This window comes from Notechis scutatus, chromosome Z (genome assembly GCF_049901735.1).
Source record: "Notechis scutatus isolate UNSWTSFEM ecotype Mainland chromosome Z, rNotScu1.2, whole genome shotgun sequence".
In the NCBI taxonomy this organism is placed as follows: domain Eukaryota; kingdom Metazoa; phylum Chordata; class Lepidosauria; order Squamata; family Elapidae; genus Notechis; species Notechis scutatus.
The window spans coordinates 100131896-100150962 of record NC_142025.1 but is presented as its reverse complement, the minus strand read 5'-3'; the positions used below and the strand labels follow the sequence as shown (position 1 = coordinate 100150962).

The following is a 19067-nucleotide window of genomic DNA, read 5'->3' as shown; positions in this document are numbered from 1 at the left end:
ATCCCTACCACTCAGTGGAGAAGAGACGTGGTGTAATGATTAAGGCACCAGACTAGAAACTAGGAGACCTTAGGCATGAAACCAACTGGGTGACCTTGAGCTAGTCATTTGCTCTCAGTCCTAAGAAGGAAGAGGAAAGGACAAACTATTTCTGAAATCTTGCCAATAAAACTACAAGGACATGCACTAGCAGTCACCTGCTGGCACCAACACTAACTCAAAGACTTGCACACACACACACACATAATGGTGGGGGTAAGTAATAAGAATTTTAGAGGGGTTTCTTGAGAGAATAAGGGAAAATATTCCAACACAGCCAATTTTCTGTTAGAAAATATTTTCTTTTTGTTGAAGGGTTCTACTCTGTGTTTTTTTTTTAACTAACAGGTTAATGCAGCCTGAAAAATTTGATAACCCTTGATCTAAGCCATAGAGTTTTTGAACACCATTTTTGAAGGGCATCCATCAAATATGAACCAAATCAAAGTTGCTAAAGAGCAATATTTAGACAAAAAATCCCATAGACAGGAGTAACCCCCCAAATGCTGCGTTTTAGAACTTGTTCTTGGTGCATTTTTATGATCCATTTCTTCATCAACTTATTAGCCTAGAGAAAAGAGGTTTCTGTTAACTTTCATAACAAAACCAAAAGCCACTTTTCATACTGCACCCCTGTGATGCAGAAGGAAGCTTTATTGTCCATTTCAATGACAGTATTAAAAATAAATACATGATACAATCAGTGTGGCCATTTAATCAGAGAGAAAGAGGAAATTATGGAACAAATTGTACACAAAATCTGGCACAAAGAAGCAGGAGAATCTTTGGAGAAAGATGAATGTTAGGTAGATCGAAGGGAGCAGCATTGGAACTTGGAAAAAGCAGAAGAGAAGCAAACTTTTTTTCAAACATTTTTAATAGCAATTTCTCAAAGCTTCATGCCTCCTAAAGATATGGAACCGTAACTCCGCAGTATTATCCAAACTAGCTGGAGATTGTGAAAACTGAAGTTCAACACTTCTGGTGGACACCATGTTGGGGAAAGCTGTTTGATAGCACCAAAGATTCTATAAATTATGATCTCATCTCTTACAACAATAACCTCTGAGGTAGGTCATCAATGCATAGGCAGTCCATTCAGAATTTATTGTCTGGGGCAATCCAATGAGTCTAGTTCTAATGTTAAAATAAAGCCTCGAATCTGAAACTAGAAAAGTTAAATTAGGAACTCCAAAATACACCCTGGAAAATATTTCTAACAGTGAATTTGCTGTATTAGAACTACTTATGTACAACCATAACTTGATTGTGTACTGCATTTGCACAGTGTTTGTCAGCAGCCAGCAACCTTTTCAAGTCCCAAGCAACATCGCATGGGAGCCTTCCCCCTAAGTTGCCCTCCCACCACAGATAATTTGTAATCTCCTGAGATGGTGACAGTCTTACCCTGCGTTCTTAGTAGAATTGGAAACACAGGATTGTAATATTCTCACACGAGACTTTGCAAACTCTTGAACAAGCTGACATTTTATAAGATGGGAGGGCGATGTTAGATTTTGAAAAAAAATTATTAGAGGGCATGTGAGACAAATCTTCAGATGTGGTGGCAACATGGTTCACTTCATCAAGCAAATTAACATTGCCGTAGAGCTTTGACCAGCCATTCCAACAGCCATTAGAGGTTTTGTGTCTGCTTAGGGCATGTGCTGAACGTCTTTTCTGTCTGTTGGAACTGCCAGGAGATGCTTCGGAACTGAGGTAAAATGAAGCAAAGTGGCTGCTTTGTTGATGTTTGCAAGTAAGGGTTCCACACTGCTTTCTGAAACAGTTTCATAGGGATGCTTTACACAAACCTTTGTTGAAGGAAAGAACCCTTTAGAAGCTGAACACAGGCTTATTTCCCCCTCCCCCCCAATGTTAATTTTATTTTAATTGGGCAGGCTGCAGATGCTTTTTCTGAGGACCAAGAGATGCCCAGGTGCACGCAAGCTCTTTATGACTGCCACTTGCTGTGTTCATTGCCCCCACAGCCCCTCCATGTGCTTCTGTGCCAGTGAGCATCAGAAAGCATTTGGTACAGATGCAGAATTTCAAATAAATTTGGCATCTTTCCCTGCTGTGAAGGTATATCCATTTGTAATGAAAGAATAATGAATTTCTCTTTGGGAAAAAAAAGCATAAATTTGGGAACTGAGAAATAGTAACATTTCTTACCACCTAAACTTGAATGGCGCCAAATTCTACCTTCATGCAACGTGTGCATGCATATATTGATGATCAACAACTAAGTTGTTACAAAAAGGGTTTTTTTGGACAGGGCATTAAAACAAGATGGACTGTGGTTTTCTCTTCCTATCCTTTCCTTTGTTATTTCTTTCTTCTCCGGATGTTAAAACTACAGCTAGAAAATATGTAGCCATCCAAGATCCACTCAGCTCTGTCAGGGGCTTGCTAAATCTCTTTTATAGACGGGTAGTGGTGCATTCAGAGAAAAAAGGTTGGGGGGCAAGTTTCACTCAGTACAATGCTCCCAAACATGCAAATTTGTGCCTATTTCCTGCTAAATAGAGATTCTCTAAAAACAATTTAGCCAGAATCTAAAATACATGAATGGTTAACTAGTGAGGTGGAAATAGTTGTCAATGCAGATGTTACACATAGTATATCTTTCTTCATCCCCTTTTCACACCTCAAGGGAAAAATTCTATTAAAAATATATGGGAATCTCCCTCTATGTCTCCCCTATATCTTTCAACATTCTAAAAGCATTTACAGCTGGAACTAAATGATTACTCATTTAGAGTAGCCTTTAGACTAGGATTTTTCAACCTGGTGCCATGCAGATGAGTGTAACTCCTATAGTCCAACACATTCTGACAATGTTGGATTGGGGAAAGCCATTGCTAAAGTGCCATCTGTCGTATTTTCTCATAATCTTGTAATAGTAAATAATATCTTTCGGCAGAGCTTAAATCTACTGAGGGGTATATTTTCAACATCATTTTCCTAATTCCTTGAATTGAAGATCTACCTATCTCTTCCAATATGACATTTTCTACCTTAGAGAAATGGTGTGAACTCTGCAAGTCTTCAGCCAAGAACTAATTTCACAATTCCTAGCAAACAAGCTATCTCTCCCATGAGATTCTTCTTCAAAATTGATTTGAATCAATTTTCCCTTGTCCAGTAATGCGAGGATGTGCCTTGGCCTTCTACTTCCTTGACTAAACAATGTTTTACCCTCCCTGTCTCAAATATTAGGAGAGAATGTAATTGAAAAGGTATGGTTCCTCACCCCCCCACCCCCCACCCCCAAAATAGCAATATCCAAAGCTGGCAAAATCTAATCATCAAGAAGCAGATACAAGCTTCCAACATTTCAGGGGGCTCAAAACCAAGTAGATGAATGATAACGTTTCTCCATCTTTAAGTCATATCTATTGCTGCTGAAGTTTGCGAAGACTTAGCCCCAATCCAATTCTTTCCAATTGTTTCTTCAGATTCTGGCCAAATATGTTTTAATATTTTTTAAAAAAAATCATTAAGATTAATTTAAATCAAAAGGATAACATTATGATTCCATGTGGGTAACTTTCATTTTCTCTGGCCCTACCTGTCCCAAACACTCAGTGTTTTGATAGATCATCAAAGCACATAAATTATATTTATGACCCATAAAAATGCAATCAGGATCTGGCTATATATTGGGTCAAGTTATTGATTGGGAGAGAGGTTTAGGGCAATAGTACTGAAAAAGCATTAGAAGTAAGGGATCAGGTTTCCCACCACTATGTCAAGTAGTGGATCATATACAACTTAAATCCCAGCAGTGGCCCTTTGGAATGCTGAACGTTCTAGTGCTTCCATTTAATTTTCTAGTTTCAGACTTAGAAATTTTCAGGGATCAGGGTAGAGAGGGCAGGCTGGGAAGCATAAAATTTTTGGCTGTTTTTAAGAGTGGCAAAAAGGGAAATAGACAGATCAATCCCAAGGGGTGAAAACACTCCTTAAATTGTAGTGTGCATCTGAGAACTCAGATACAGATACCCCAATACAGCCTTCCAAGTCTTTTTTTTTATCCAGCTCCTCTTATTGGCTGTTAATTTTCAGTGAGTTAAAATTAAACTTAGTGATATTAAACTGGATAAAATGCAAGGGGATGGATGACATGGTGAAATGCTCAGGCAAGGAAGTGGATGGGATAAAAAAAAAGTTTATTTCTACCAAGGTTCCATTGGATCTCTCCCATCTGGAACCCTGATATCTTCCATGTGATCCATGGGGGCTGTTACTGGAAAAAGTGTTAAACAGCACTCATTCATAAAAAATAATGTTTGGGTGAACAATGTGGCATAATCAAGAAGCATCTAATTTCATCTAAATTCTATGAATGATTCCAAAGTTTAGATTTCAGGCAAGAATATTCTCTCTTAGCATCAGTCACAGGGACACTGAGAAAGAAGCAAAGGGAAACTAGAAAGAGCAATAACAAAAAGAAAAAGACACGTCAAAATATGGCCTCTTCCACTTTTGACTCTGACCATGACCACTGTGTGCTTGAGTTTTATGCTTTTTTGATGCATGACCTCCTACAGATTGCTTCCCCCAAATGTGGCTGTTGATAGGTACAGACCTCAACAGTAGTACCCCTAATGGATTACATCACTTGTTAAATAGCAATGATGAAATGAAAGTGCAGTTTGGGCTTTCCACCATAAGCACTGAAATATTTTGGCTAAATGTATACATGAAAGGGTAAAGTGTTCCAAGGATGATATGTCCATTCATGTCCTCTCAATTTCTTATCCAAACTCAATGTCTCTTAGTAGAAGCCGGATGCCTGGCATTGGTATGCCTGACATTGGTGAAGCATGGTTCAATCTTTTCATAGTCTATTTTCCTTCCCCAATGAAGTGACATTTGAGACATGGGTTGCTTTAAATTCAAAAGAGGTATGTCATCACCCAGAGGGGTAATAAGGAACATTGTTGTGGTAGTTGTAGTCAGGACACACTTTTTGCACAAGTCTGTAATCTATGCTGTAGAAGGTTATGTAGATACAGATAACTTTGAATGGCTTGGAGCAAACCCAGGAGACCTGGCTCTGTGTGTGGTTCAGGAAGCAGGTTTTAGAAGGGTCATAAGTGCACAGGGTAGTCTTCTTCATTTTGCTCACCTTCTCAGACTCCACTCGGCAGTTGAAGATCTTTGATTCTTTTGCCTCTATGAAGATTTGTTGCTCAAGATCAAACTCAACTGCTTTGTTTGGTGGCACCAAGCTGACCGAGATATTCCCATGGCCAGTGGAGTTATGCCGAAAGAACACATTGACTGTGCCATTGCCATGATCAACCACTTTGCCTGTAATTAAGAGGTTGAGTTTTACTGTCTTGATGTTGGAGTAGAAATCACCCCACCCGAATATTTTCTTGAACTGACTAGGGTTGGTGAAGGAATCTCTTCTTCCACGAGGTTGTTTGCCTTTTCCCTGTTTGGACAGGCTATCTAGGATATTCCAAAATTCTGGTGCATTACTGGAGGCCAATTCTAAGAGAGTTGTGTTCTGGAAGTAAGATGGGGTCACAGAAGACTTTAAGGAGACTTGGGCTTTTTTCTTTTGCACTCGGGGTCTTTGTTGAGCTTTGGAAGATTTTCCATTTTCTTCTTCCTCCTCTTCTGTTGCCTCATCTTGGCCACAGATTACCTATATGGAACAAGAGGACAGCAGGACCTCATTATCTGTTTTTCCTTTAGGAGGCAGCTGGACTCCGTGATTTTAATTCCACCTTCCAATTCCATGACTAATAGAAGCATGGCAAAACACTTTCCCAACACGTAGTCCTTCAGGTCAGTTGTATCTACAGCTCCTAGAAAACTTAGTCAACATGATTATTGAAGAGAATACGGACTGTTACATAGAATTTTATTTGTATGACAGATTGTATTTGTATACAGATTGTATTTGTATATAATCTGGCACCTAAATGGAGAGAATTTGTGCAGGATAACTATGAAAATTCTGACTATTATCTAGATATTCACAAAATGATGTGGTTAAATTTTTTGTCTCTCATATGTATGATTTCATAAGTTAACATTTAGCATTACAAGCTCATCAAGGCATTGTGATATTCTCTCTCTCTCTCTCTCTCTCTCTCTCTCTCTCTCTCTCTCTCTCTCTCTCTCTCTCTCTCTCTCTCTCATTGTAATATGATGTGATATATGAGTAGCCTATAAGTAGTTGCTATTTATTTATAAACCTTTTAATTTCAGGTAAAAATTGGCTTTTACAGCAAGCCCAGTGCCCTGAAAAAATGCGGGCAATGATCTTTTAAACTTCCATCTGTGCTAAATTTGGTTTTTTATTACATAATGCCTTGAATAGATTTAGTGCTTGACAAAAAGGTCTCTACCCCAAATATGGTTCCCAAATGGAGAGACGTCCAAAATTAGACATAAAGTAATAGATGAGTTATATGACTTTGGATTTTGTTATGCCTGGATATGAAGAAAAAAAAGGCAAACAACGAATGGGAAAAGGGTCCAAAATTCAGTTTAAAACAGTAGGAGAAGAGAGGACAAAGACATATTTTAAACTTTCACTGAGCTGTAGTTTATCATGATAAACTTAAACCCAATTAATCCTTAGGTTGTGTGTGTATGTGTCCCATTTACTACAAAAAAATACATTTCAATGATTAAGAAGTTAAACTGAATTTGGAAATTATGGAATTACTGAATTAGGATAGAACACCCCCCCCACTTTTCTCTTTTATGATTCTTTCTTTGGTTAAGGGAAACACTTTAGTGCATATAAACCGCAACACTGTTTTAGATCCTTCTCATATTTTATAGGGAAGTGGAACATTAGATCTTATAGATCCAAATTCATCCCTCTTCATGACACCCAGACATGGAAACTCACAGTATTATTTCCAGAAAAACTGAAGTAGGAGTACAGTGTATACAACCATCAGCTTCTGGGGGATTTAAATCAAATAAACAATCAAGCATTAAGGAAGAAAAAGAGTATACTCTAATATTGTTATCCAGATAATGATTGTTTGAGTTGAGCAGCCCTAAAAACCCATTAATTAATTAATTAATTAATTAAACATTGTTTAAAGGAAAATAACTTCATGAACTCCAGTGAGAAAATTGCTTTTGTAAGCAAACAAAAGTAAAGATCAACCATGGTTTGGCAGGATTACAAAACCAATTAATGAAACAGAATCAAAAGCCACACGTTTCTTTTCTTACAAAAATTGTGAAGAAAGGAGAAAAGAGATATGGACCAAGGAGAAAAACAAGAGTTATTTTTGTACTATAAACAATACCGGTAGTTCCTCAGGATGTCTTAATTCTAGGTGATGCCACGCCTAGAATAAAATTGCATGCATAAGGAGCAGTAAAGTGAAAACAAATAAGCAGAGTAACAAGCAGCACAATCTTATGTATACGTTTGAAGAGTTCCAGTATTGGAAATTGGAACTGGAATTGTTGAATTAAGACAAAAGCCACTTTTCTTCCCTCTCTTTACTCCCCTGTTGATTCAGGAAAACACTTTTCTGCATATAAACCCCAAAACTACTTTGAAATCCTTCACATGTTATGATTCTGTAAGGAAGTGGAATATAAGATCCTACAGATCCAAATTCATCCCCCTAGATAATTTTTAAACCCATTTTTAACCAATTCTGAATTCTGATGCAAAAACTTCCAAATCTTTCTAGCATTTGATTTCTCCTTCAAGGTTGTAACACATCCATCCATTGCCTCTTTTCTTTCCGTACCCCGCTTCTTCTCCAATTTCAGGAGGAAATGATAAAAATTCATATCCTAAGAACTACCCAAGGAAGGCATCAGGTAGAATTAAAATAGTGCATAAAAAAGGAAACCCAATTCTGAATTTTCATAGGAACTAGCATGGTCTTCCTCCCTCCCTCCCTTCTCTTTTTAGGAAGGACAGCCTCTTTCTTCCCATAACCTTCCCAAGGGGTTCTTAACCGTGGCAATTTTAAGATATAGGACATCTAAAATGGCCAAAGTTGAGAAGCCCTGCTCTGGAATGAAGGCCCATCCCTGAGTGTTTGCCTTAATCATGTTAACAATTACTTAATCCAGGCATTTAGTTGAATGGCCTTTTAACCAGTGTACTGATTCAGTGAGTGGGGTTGAAAGCAATGAGCAAAGAAAATAATAGGTAGGTGTCTGGATATTGTCAACGTCAAATGGAAGAGGAATATTAAAATGAATGGTACAGACTGATAGTTGCAAAATGATGATTATTTCCTCTTGCCCAATGTTAGCATGACCTGTAGATCATTCAATACAGCTAGGGTACCCCAAGGGTTTTAAGAACTGGACTGTCTTAAAAAAATAAACATAAAACTATTGAGTTGCCCATCTATGCCCATTTGTGTGTATAGGGAGGTGGGTACTGGTTTTTCCGTGCTATCTTGCAGAGCTCAGGACAAACGAGGAATCATTTGCTGCAAGTTTGGGATATTCAATGGTTTTCCTGCAATGCAGCCTCATTCTGGGGCTGTTTAGGAGGCACCCACAGCAGTGATGGGATTCAAACTTTTTTACTACCAGTTCTGTGTGCGTGGCTTGGTGGGTGTGGCAGGGGAAGGAAACTTTAAAATGTCCGGTTCTCTGAACTACTCAAAATTTCCACTACCGGTTCTCCAGAACTGGTCAGAACCTGCTGAATACCACCTCTGACCCACAGTCTTTCCCTTCCTACTTCTGGATTGCCAGGGGAAGCTTAAAGAGAATCCAGGCTCTTTAGTCAGAGCCTCCTCTTTCTCCAACAGGAAATTTCATTGATCAGATTTGTATTCCACATTTCCATCAAAAGAAAGAGCAGTTGAGAAATTAAAACGGAAGCAATTAATTAAAAACACAGTAAGCAAAAGTAAAATGAGCATAACGTAACAACTGCAGACAAAAGTTTAATATGGTGAAATTGTGCAATCATTATAAATAAACAAAAATAAACAAAAACATTTCAGAAAGCTATTAAAGTATTTCATTAATCTATGTGCCGTCTTTTAGCAGAGACCATCTTAGTCTTTTATTTCAATATAACCCGTCTCATACAAAAAGAAGGAAGTCACACCATTTATTAAAGAGAATAAAAGGAATACTAATATTTCCCTGAGGTTCCTAATGTACTCCCCATGGATTAACCAGGATATATGTTTTTCCTCAAAATGTCCAATCAACTGCCATGCAAATCTAAAGCTTATGAGAATTGTAGACAGACATTTGGCAAATGGTTGGTTGACGACTTTTGCTATTGACATTTACTGTTAAAATAAATACTTTTTTTTTTGCAATGCCAATTTAAAGTTTGTCCTGCTTGAAGCAAATCCCAGATCATGCTCATCAATCTGTGCCAGATCCAGCACTTTCAATGGTCCAGTGATATCTTCAAATTTCTACCTTATTATCTTTCTCTATTAGGATTGGAGAAGCCTGGAAATGCTATATAATAGTGATTGTTCTTTAGACATATAACATGAGCTGATTAATCAATGGAAAATATGATAATGCTGGGCTAGGTGGAAATGAGAAGAAGGAGGAGGAAGAGGAGGAGGAGGAGGAGATGGAAGATCCCACAGTGCATGAAGTGGATACACAAAATAGTGGAAACTACAGGAATGCAACCACAAGAATTGCCTAAAGTGGTGTGAGATTGGAGAGTTTTTAGTTATGGAATCACTAGGCATTGGTTACAGTTTGACAGATCATATCAACAATAGAAATGCCATAAAACAAACTCATATCTGTTTATGGTGAAGTTTGAAGATTGCCCAGAGACAGAATGGGCATATCCTTAGTCTTAAAACCACCAGCGAGATAATTATAGTTATAGAAGCAAAGATAATATGATGAACACTAAAAAGTTGATTTCATCAGAAGGTCTTTTTCCAGAAGGGGTATATTATAGGGATAAAGAAATGTAGCTACCAGCTGTTGCCCCCTCCCCCTATCTCCCTATCTCTCTTCATGATAAGGACATCAAAGCAATATGCCTGATAGATGGCCAGATTACATATCCACCAATCCCATCATGACTATTCCAAATTTTCTGAAGTTGGCAACTCACAAAAACCATCATTCTTATTTAGTTTGGGCATTATGTTGTTTGTATAAGTATGAGAACTGTCACCAGCATACCTTGCAATAGGATAAAGTGACAAGGACTGTATATATTTTGATTTGAAGGAAAATCTCCATGTACCATTATTACTCTCTGACACCTTCAACTGAGATATGCCAAAAATTGAAATAAAGAGGCTTTGCATATGGCTATAGAATATGCAAATTCTAAAACTGTTGCCTTGATACTTTATTTGGCATACATTTGGCAGATAAGGAAAATTAACAGAATAGGATAACAGAATTGGAAGGGACCTTGGAGGTCTAGTCCAATCCCTTGCTCAAACAAGAAGACCCTATACCATTCCAGACAAAAAGTTGTCCAATCTCTTCTTAAAAGCCTCCAGTGATGGGACAAGTTCTGAAGGCAAGTTGTTCCACTGGTTAATTATTCTCACTGTTAGGAGTGGTATTCCTAACCATTTTGGATTTTGGATAGTAGCCCATTTGGAATTTGTTTCCAATATTACATAATGATAGTCATCATCCATCATTAGATGACTTGAAGATAGGATGAGACCAAAGATGAAGAGCAAGTTCATGTATCCTAATGCACTATCTGTGGTTATTAGTTTTGATGGCTGCATAGGATCTTCTGAATCAGAGACTGCGGTTCCTTAAATAGTAGCTACTCTAGACACCTTCCAGATTGTGCTTATGAACTCCGTGGATTCAGCTCTCTGGATCTAGTTAGACAGTTTTTCACACAAAATTGAGATTTAGAATGTCCCTTAGCTTGTCTAGCTATGCTCTTCTTATGGTCTTTGTATTATAATTCCCTTTCAAACCAAACTAAATTGTGGGCATCATTGTATCTTGCGGCAGCAAATTCCACAGCTTAATGATGCTGCATGCAAAACATTTCCTTTTCTCCCACCATTTGGCATTAATGGATGACTAAGGCTTCAAGAATTGTGAAAGAAGAAGAAAAACTATTCCTTCCTCACTTTCTCTGCAACCAGAATATTTTTATGGACAGTTTTTATGTTGGCAGTTTTGTTTTTAATTGCTTCCCTAACAATCCCCAACAAGCGCTGTTTCTTTTGACAACAGTTACAGTAAATATTTTAATTAAAGTATCTACTAAACCCTTTGGATTCCTTTCTTGGCTAATCACATTTTTTTCCCCGACCTTATCAAATGAAATCAGGATTTTTCTCTCTCCATTTCCACCCCTTCAGTTGCTTACCTTGTGCCATATGTGTGAGTTTAGTGCCTGCTTTCCTCGTTTGAAGAGACCATTTGGTAGCCTTTCAGAAGCGGCATTTCTTTAAACCATTCCAAATAACTTGATGCTGTTAGAAAACTTGGCCACCTTCCTGATTGCTCCTACCTCCAAATGGTTTAGGAACAAGTTAAAAAGCAATGACCCTAATGCAGATCCTAGGGACGGGAGGAGGAGAATTCATCTATGTTCACTGCAAGTTGTGTCCATCTATTCTTATTCTCTGCATTGGACACTTAATCTGACATTGATCCATAAAATGTCCTTGACTTCTATTTCATTATTGTCAGACTTATTCTGATGGCTGGGAATTCTGGAGTTGTAATCCGGTGGGTACACTAGTGCCTACCCTAATGATCCACATTTATCTATATTTCACTTTTTGGTTATATGTTTATATGTCCACCTTCTATCTCATCAGGGACTGTTCTTTCTGAACCAGATAAGGCCATCTCCTGCTGGCTTCCCCCAAGGAACTTCATAAACATTGTTATTTTAAAAGCTGCTCAATTTCTTTATTAACATTTTAAAATATTTGAGAAGAGGAGGGCAGGGGCAGATGCTGGGCAAGGTGATCTGTACAGAACCCTGCGGCACTGTTGTCAGGATGACTAACATACTGGAAGGCTGTATTACTCATTCACATGACCTAAGAATCATTTTCAATTCATATATTTGCTGGTATCCACCATCTTAGCAGCAAACCAGTGCATGCTTGTTGAGAATATCTCTAAATTCAGTGGGGCTTTCTCTCAGCCTGAGATGCGTGCAGTAATGGTGGTAAACCCATGGCCCTTCAGCATTCACTGAAGACAATTCCCAGCACACCTAGTCAATAAAGCCACTGGGGAAAGGTGCTGGCAACCGTAGTTCATCCAGAAGACTGCAGGTTCTCCTTTTTTAGGAATGGTAGAATTCTAGCTGAGGGTGGGATAGGAATACTGGCTGCACACCTTCAGTCTAGTGCAGCAGTTCAAAATATTAACCTGGTAAATAAACCTTTGCACAGCATGGCATGTTAATAGTGGCTTGTCCTCTAAGATGGCTATTTACTTGAATATTACAAAAGGATTTCCTTCTAGAACACTCATTCACTCACACATTCACACACAAATGGATTCCTTCCTAGAATACACAGACACACACAAATGCACACATTAAAAAAAAAAAAGCTTTTTCTTAAAAATCCCTCTTTTCTGACATCAGGAAGAACTTTTATTCATCCATGATGGCATTAAGATGGTTGATCTAAGCAACCATACAAGTCAGTCAGGCCACAATCATTTTAGTTGGAGTGCACACATCAAAGTTATGATGCTGCTGCTCTGAATGGTTTCACTCAGAAAAATAATGAACTGTGCCACCAGTAACATTCCCAGGATTCTCACATGCAGCATCTGGATAAGACCTTTTTTAGTGAGAACACCTGACCTTAAGCTGTGATGGCCATCAAACTGGGTGGTTCTGTATATTTACTTGAATTAACAGCACTTCCACTGATATTAACCCAGGGACAGCCTCTGCTGGGTGCCAAATAAGACTAGGCTATTTTTATGACATTGGAGCCAGTGAATGAGTTTCCCAGGTCCCAGACTAGAGACAGGCAAGTTGTTTATATATTCATCTTATAGTGACCTGGATACTGGAGTCAGTTTTTAGAAGGATGCATACAAAGGATAACATAAGAGCCCTTGTGGTACTCCATAGCTGGTAAACTGGAGCCCCATCTCTAGGCAGACATGGGAGGGAGGTGGAATTTAAAAGTCCTTCATTATAACCATCTCCCATCTGCTGGGGATTCATTACATATCTGCCTCTAACACCACCTCCATTTCTACATCCCAAAAACGGGGACAGTAGTGCTATCTCACCTGCTGATTACTTATTTAAAAAACAGTATATCTTTTGGTCTTCTGGAACTTCAAAGCAGCATTAAAATATCCCAGTGTTACAAAGTGACCTCACCACCACCACCACTCTTCATGCAACATTTTTTTTTAAATAAAAAGGATACTACCAATGCATCTGTCAGTGGTATAATTTTAAATTAAAATCACTAATATTATTCTGGTACAAAAACACCTAGCTGCGCCTTCTAAATTAAAAGGCAATGATTGAAGAGTTGCAAAACAAGAGATCTCTCCGCTCCATTTTCAAGCTTGTTTTGTGTTGTAAGAAGTGACCACAGCTGGTTGAAAACAAGATCTTTGAAGAGTTTGGTTGAAGGAGCTTCTTCATTTCCTTGCTACTGAGTTAAGGAGATACTGGATTTCAAGATAAGTGCATAGGTTTTGCAGGTAAAAACCCACTAGTTAATCTTAAGGCAAACTATCCAGGGTCCCAATAAAGTGAATGGGCAAAAGGTCCCCTCGATGTTCCCAGAAGAGCTGGATGACTTCATTTTTAAGCCAGCAAGACTGCTATATTCACATCTAACATTTACACAGGGGGTCAAAATGTATGTAACTTCACAGTTAAGAATGTACTGAGTTCCATCCCAAGCACCTCCAACCTGGATTCTGATGAGATACAGCATTTGGGAACCAGCCTTCCTTGCAAACTGGGAGAGTTGTTGCTGTTATTCTCAGAAGAGAATACTTGGCTGAAAGTGCTCGAGCTATGATTCAACACAAGGTTGTTCCTGTTGCAACAGGAGTCTCTTCTGGCTCCTTCTAATTTCTAGAATCATGCCAAGTGGCCCCTCCCAACTTGCCCCCTTAGGAAGGACAAGAGATTGCAATCTTGCTCCTTGGTGCAATCCAATTCATTTCCATCTGCACAAATTTTGAACAAGCCATTTGTCGGTGAGGGAGGGAATGTATTTTTAAAAAGAGGATGAGGCAAGGTGACAGAAAAGAGGCAACCACTGGCCAGACAGGAGGCAACTACAAAATCTAAACCAGTCAAACCCAATCTGTTCAGCCCAGCTGCAGTGCTGGGAGGAAGAGAGATATGCACCAGATCCACAGGGAGTAAGGGCACTCGGCTGCCAAAGAAAACTCTAAGCTGCTCTCCCTGTAGACTATAATGTTTTTTTCTTCCTTTTTGCAAGGAACAACCCACCATTAAAGGAAAAGCAGTTTAGCAAAGAGGAGTTCCGGTCTGTTTGTGCCCATCTCCACCAGAGAACATGAGATTGTTCTCAGCTGCAATCCAAGCCGCTTCTAGAGGAGATGAGGCTTGGAGCCCTAGTTCCAGGGGGGGTTTCTGCTTTTTCCTGAGCTGAAAAATACAATATGGAGAGGTGGGGAGGCAAGAGGTCATTGTAGTTTTCAGTGATGCTAATCAAGCCAATCCAAGACAAAGGATACTTCCTGCCCTACCCTCCCATTTAATCACTGTTTACAAAGCCTCCGGATCATTTCCCTGTTTCCTCTCCCTTCTCCATGGCTGGAGAAAAAAAACAAGCAAAGAAGTAAGCTCTTTGGATCACAGGAGTCCATTGCTGTCGATCAAACAGTGAGCAGCACATCTTGAACTCGCAACTCCAGAGAATGGGGGGAGGATTTTAAAATTAACTTTGTGCTTGTGCCTTTCCATTCTGACTGACGCAAATGCTTCCTCTGTTGATAGGTAAACAATGCTTCTCAGCACTAGTGCTGAAAACAGTTCTGCTCCTATGGCCTACTTTGCTAATTAAATTTTGTGAATTTCAGCAGCCGCTTAGAAGACAACTCCTACAGAAGATAGATGGAAAATTATTTGCATTTTCAAAGAGATAAAAAAATATAGCCTGGCAATCATACCGTTTACTTTGTTTCAGCATGGGTTTCTGGCATTGGATTCAAATCTCTCTCTGAAACTCAAAACTCATTCAGGGACAGCCTTTTGCATTTGTATTTGTCTATCTATGTTCAGAAGCTTCCCTTTTCACCCCGTACTTGGAAAATTATTTCACTCCTCTGAGTTGCACCTTCGTCTTCGTCTTCTTTGGGGCAAAACAGACTGCCATATGTGGTAGCTTACTAACAGTGGCTTCAGAGAAACATGCCAGATGAAGTTTGCCTGGGCAGATGATGTTGCTACGAGAGGGATGAATTTATCTTCCTTTCCCCCCAAAAGCCAAACTGGCTGGAGATTCTACAACTTCCAGCTTGTGACCTGACTCACTTATCTGAGATCTATAACAGTTCAATAAACCGTTTTTTGTTTTTTTTAGCAATAGATTCAGTCTTTTCTCTGTATGAATTCAGGGCTGTAAAATAATGTTTGTTCTGGCAGAAATGCCAATTCCTTGTCTCAAAAGCCATGTCCTTATAGAGCTGCGGTTAAAGTACTGAACATCTGGACGAACAAGATCTAGTCAAGACAATCCTCTGCCATGGAGGTTCAGTGGATGAATTTGAACTAGTATCTCTCTCAACCCTATTTAGCAAGGCTATGGGGTGGGGGTGGGGGGGAGAATTTGGAGGAAAAGAATGCTATGTAGTTTTCTGTTTAAGCTCCTGGAATAAAGGTGGTATATACATCTAGCAAAATAAACATTTCCTGGTAACTGTTAATAGGCTGCTGCTGAAAGCACAAGCAAAGAATCATTGCAAAAGAAAAAGAGGCGGCATTTATGGAAAGATGAATGAAAGGATGGTCCTAAACAGAAGGTCCCTCTGAAAGCTAAGATGCAGTGACCTGCCCGATGAAGTTGGTGCAAGGACAATTGGAGAACAGAGCGCAGCGCATGCCAAACTAGAAGTGCTATTGAGACAGCAGACCATGAAACTGCTTGGACATACTAATGTAAGAAGGCGGTTTAAGAAGCAGCCCTTTGACTTTACATTTGCCAAAGCCATGTCACTAGCACTAACATCACCCTTTCCCCGTCCCCTCATTCACTCACCAGAAGATAGATGCTCCCCTGGATAAGAAATATGAAACAGCACCGAGTCAGCTGCATATCTTCAGCCTCTTTGCTCTCCTCCTTAGTGATCTAAGAGAGCTCTGTAGTGCCTCCTTGTTTTTGTTTGGTGTGTGTGTGTGTAGGGGTGGGGGGAACGATCTGGCCTCTGGCCTCCTAGGATCCCCCCATTCCAGGTTTCGTCTTGATAGTCTCTTTCCAGCCAGGCATGGGCAAAACGCAGCCTTCTTCTCACCCTCTGCAGCTGGAGATCTCCATGTGGCTGCTGCCTGCTTCCAGCTTTGCTGGAGACTCCGGCAAAACTCACTCTAGTCTCTCGCTGCTTCCCTCCCACTGACAGGTGCCACTGCTGGAGCAGCGGAGTCCTGCCTTAACCCTTTCCTGCCTGCAAACTTTGAAACTCAGCCCTGAACTGGAAACTTACTATAATACTTTGAAAAGGAGGAGGAGGAGGAGAACTAAGCTCCAGCACATCTACCTCCTTCACAGCCGGGCTGGGATCCACGAGAGGAAAGCAAGAAGAAATACAGAAAGCAAAAAAGAAAGGCAAGAAAGAATACAGTAACACTGTAGTTATCCAGCATTAAAACGACCAAGAAGATTTTGATAGCAGTTTCAGAGGGATGGGTAAAGATACAGATTATGATAATGTAGGAAAATAGGCAAGTTACTTCAGCAAGGGATTTTATGAAAGAGAAAGATAAGCCCCTAATGTGACCGATCACAGAATTTGAAAGGTTGCTTCTGATACCTCCAAACCAGCCATTCCAGCACCCTGTTCAACAGTGCTACCAAGGCAAAGGGGCTTTCAGCAAAATGCCACTTTTGGGGGTTTCCCCCTGAGACTCCCTTATAAATGCACCATCTCCCAGATTTTCCTGTCCTCACTAATCCCCTCCTGATGTTCTTTCCCTTCCCCTCCCTCTCCTTCTTTCTCTGTTCTTTCTCTCCTTACACCATTCCCCTTCCGATGGTCTGTTATATTTCAAGGTCATCCTTTCCCAACCTGTGTCCTCTACTTGTGTTAGGACTGCGCCACATCTCTGGATCTTCATGTGAACGATACAAGGTTGGGCTGAAATATTTGAGGCTCTGAGATGGCAAACCCTCGACTATGGATCGTCTACCTAGACAATTCCTGTTTAAAGCCTGATGAGGATGACCTATGGGCTCCAGGTCCAATTTGCTGTAAAGGAGCTTGAGCAAGAGAACTTCCCAGTGAGTCATACCCATATGAAAAATACCCTGAATATTAATTAAGCTTTTTGCTCTGTTCAATTGTTTATTTTTGTTCCCCCTCGTCACTTAAGATTTGATTCATTTATGCATTAGTGCTCTTATGTTTTAGTAGTATAATCATTTAAAAATTTCATTTCACTTCCTCTTCTTTCTCTCTCTGTAACTTATCACTTTACAATAAAGACTGGATATGGCATGTTATATACATTTAGGATCAGATGTAGCTTAAACCATCTGTGCTGTTATTTGGTGGGTAGAGAGAAGCTTTGTATGCCAAAGATCATAGATTCAACACTTGCTTCTTCAAGCAGGTCTATAAAAAACAAATTTGGGTGAAATCTTAAGAGAAATGCTTTGACTAGAATTGATTGCCTTGAACTAATAGATCAATAACCTGATTTCATAATACATTATAGGATTACATTACTTACTGTAGGTAGCTAGACTGCCTTATTTCAGAAGAAAACTTCCCTTTTTTCCTGAATTAAAATGAAGATGTGGTGTACCTTTTCTTAAATAAAACCAAAGAGCTAGTAGCCTTTACTTAATAGCTTCCAACCTCTAGCAAAACCCTGTCTGTCCTGGTAGTACCACTGGACAGCAGAATGCAAGTCTAGGCTATGCTTTTCAACCTTGGCAAGTTTAAGATGAGTGAACCTCAATATTTAGTATTTCCCAGCATCCCATTGGCTGGGAAATTCTGGGAGTAGAAATCCACTTAGCTTAAATTTTCCAAGGTTGACAAACACTAGTCTAGGGACTAATGATGCATTCCTGCAGTTTCTTACTTGCTGAACACAGCATTGGAGCTGGATAGAGAAGTGCAACAATAGACTTCTTTCAAGTTTAAGAAAAATGAGCCTTTCTTCTTTGAAAAACAAATAAAGAAAGAAAACCAGGAACTAGTTGTTTCTCTACAAGGATATTTCCAAGCCATTTCTCTACATCTTGGAGCGTTCTTTAGCAGGTAGCAAAACAATCACAACTCAGCCTACCATATTGGTGTAGGAAAATCAAGTATCAACACTTTCTTCAAGTGATACTGTGGAGACTTTTCACACTGATAGGCTGATCAATGCAACTATGATTTATTTTACACATTGGCTGAATTAGAAGGGGATAGAAAGGCTTCTACAAACAGCGAAATAGATTATCTTTTGTCAATGCAAAGAAGTTGGAAATGGTGCTTCTGTGCAATGGACACAAAACCACTGAAAGCCTAAAAATCAGTTTACATATTCTCTATTTAAAAGGCTCTTGGGAAATGTTGATGGGGAAGAGTTTCAATCTGAGATACTGGATACAATAGATATTCGCACACTGTAGAACATGAGAATTGTAGTCCATGCCATTGTAAAGGTATTGGCTATTCTAGGAAGATTGGGCTGAACAAGTAATGGGCTAAATGGAGCAATTGGTCTTGCTCCACAACTAGTTTTGTTGATACATTAATCCATAATTCCAAATCAGTTGTAATTTGTTTAATAAACCATGGTTAAAGAAATAATGGCCTCTAGAAATCATGGCTTTCTGTAAATCTAATCTGTAAAAGATACATTCAGATCATTAGATAAATAGGGT

The 19067-nt window shown here is 39.3% G+C and overlaps 1 protein-coding gene across 2 annotated transcripts; it reads right to left on the bottom strand.

Moving 5' to 3' along the window:
* Positions 1–656: 656 nt before the first annotated feature.
* On the bottom strand, positions 657–16724 carry NXPH3 (neurexophilin 3). Of its 2 annotated transcripts, XM_087944912.1 has the most exons (3): positions 16230–16724; positions 14459–14617; positions 657–5704 (listed from the first exon to the last, which is right to left on the bottom strand). In XM_087944912.1, the coding sequence occupies exons 2-3, from the start codon at positions 14459–14461 to the stop codon at positions 4961–4963; spliced, it is 747 nt and encodes a 248-aa protein (XP_087801038.1). In that variant the 5' UTR covers positions 14462–14617; positions 16230–16724; the 3' UTR covers positions 657–4960. The 2 variants fall into 2 exon arrangements, with proteins under 2 accessions (XP_087801038.1, XP_026525494.1); XM_026669709.2 differs by lacking the exon at positions 14459–14617 and having other exon boundaries at positions 16230–16720.
* Positions 16725–19067: the final 2343 nt, after the last annotated feature.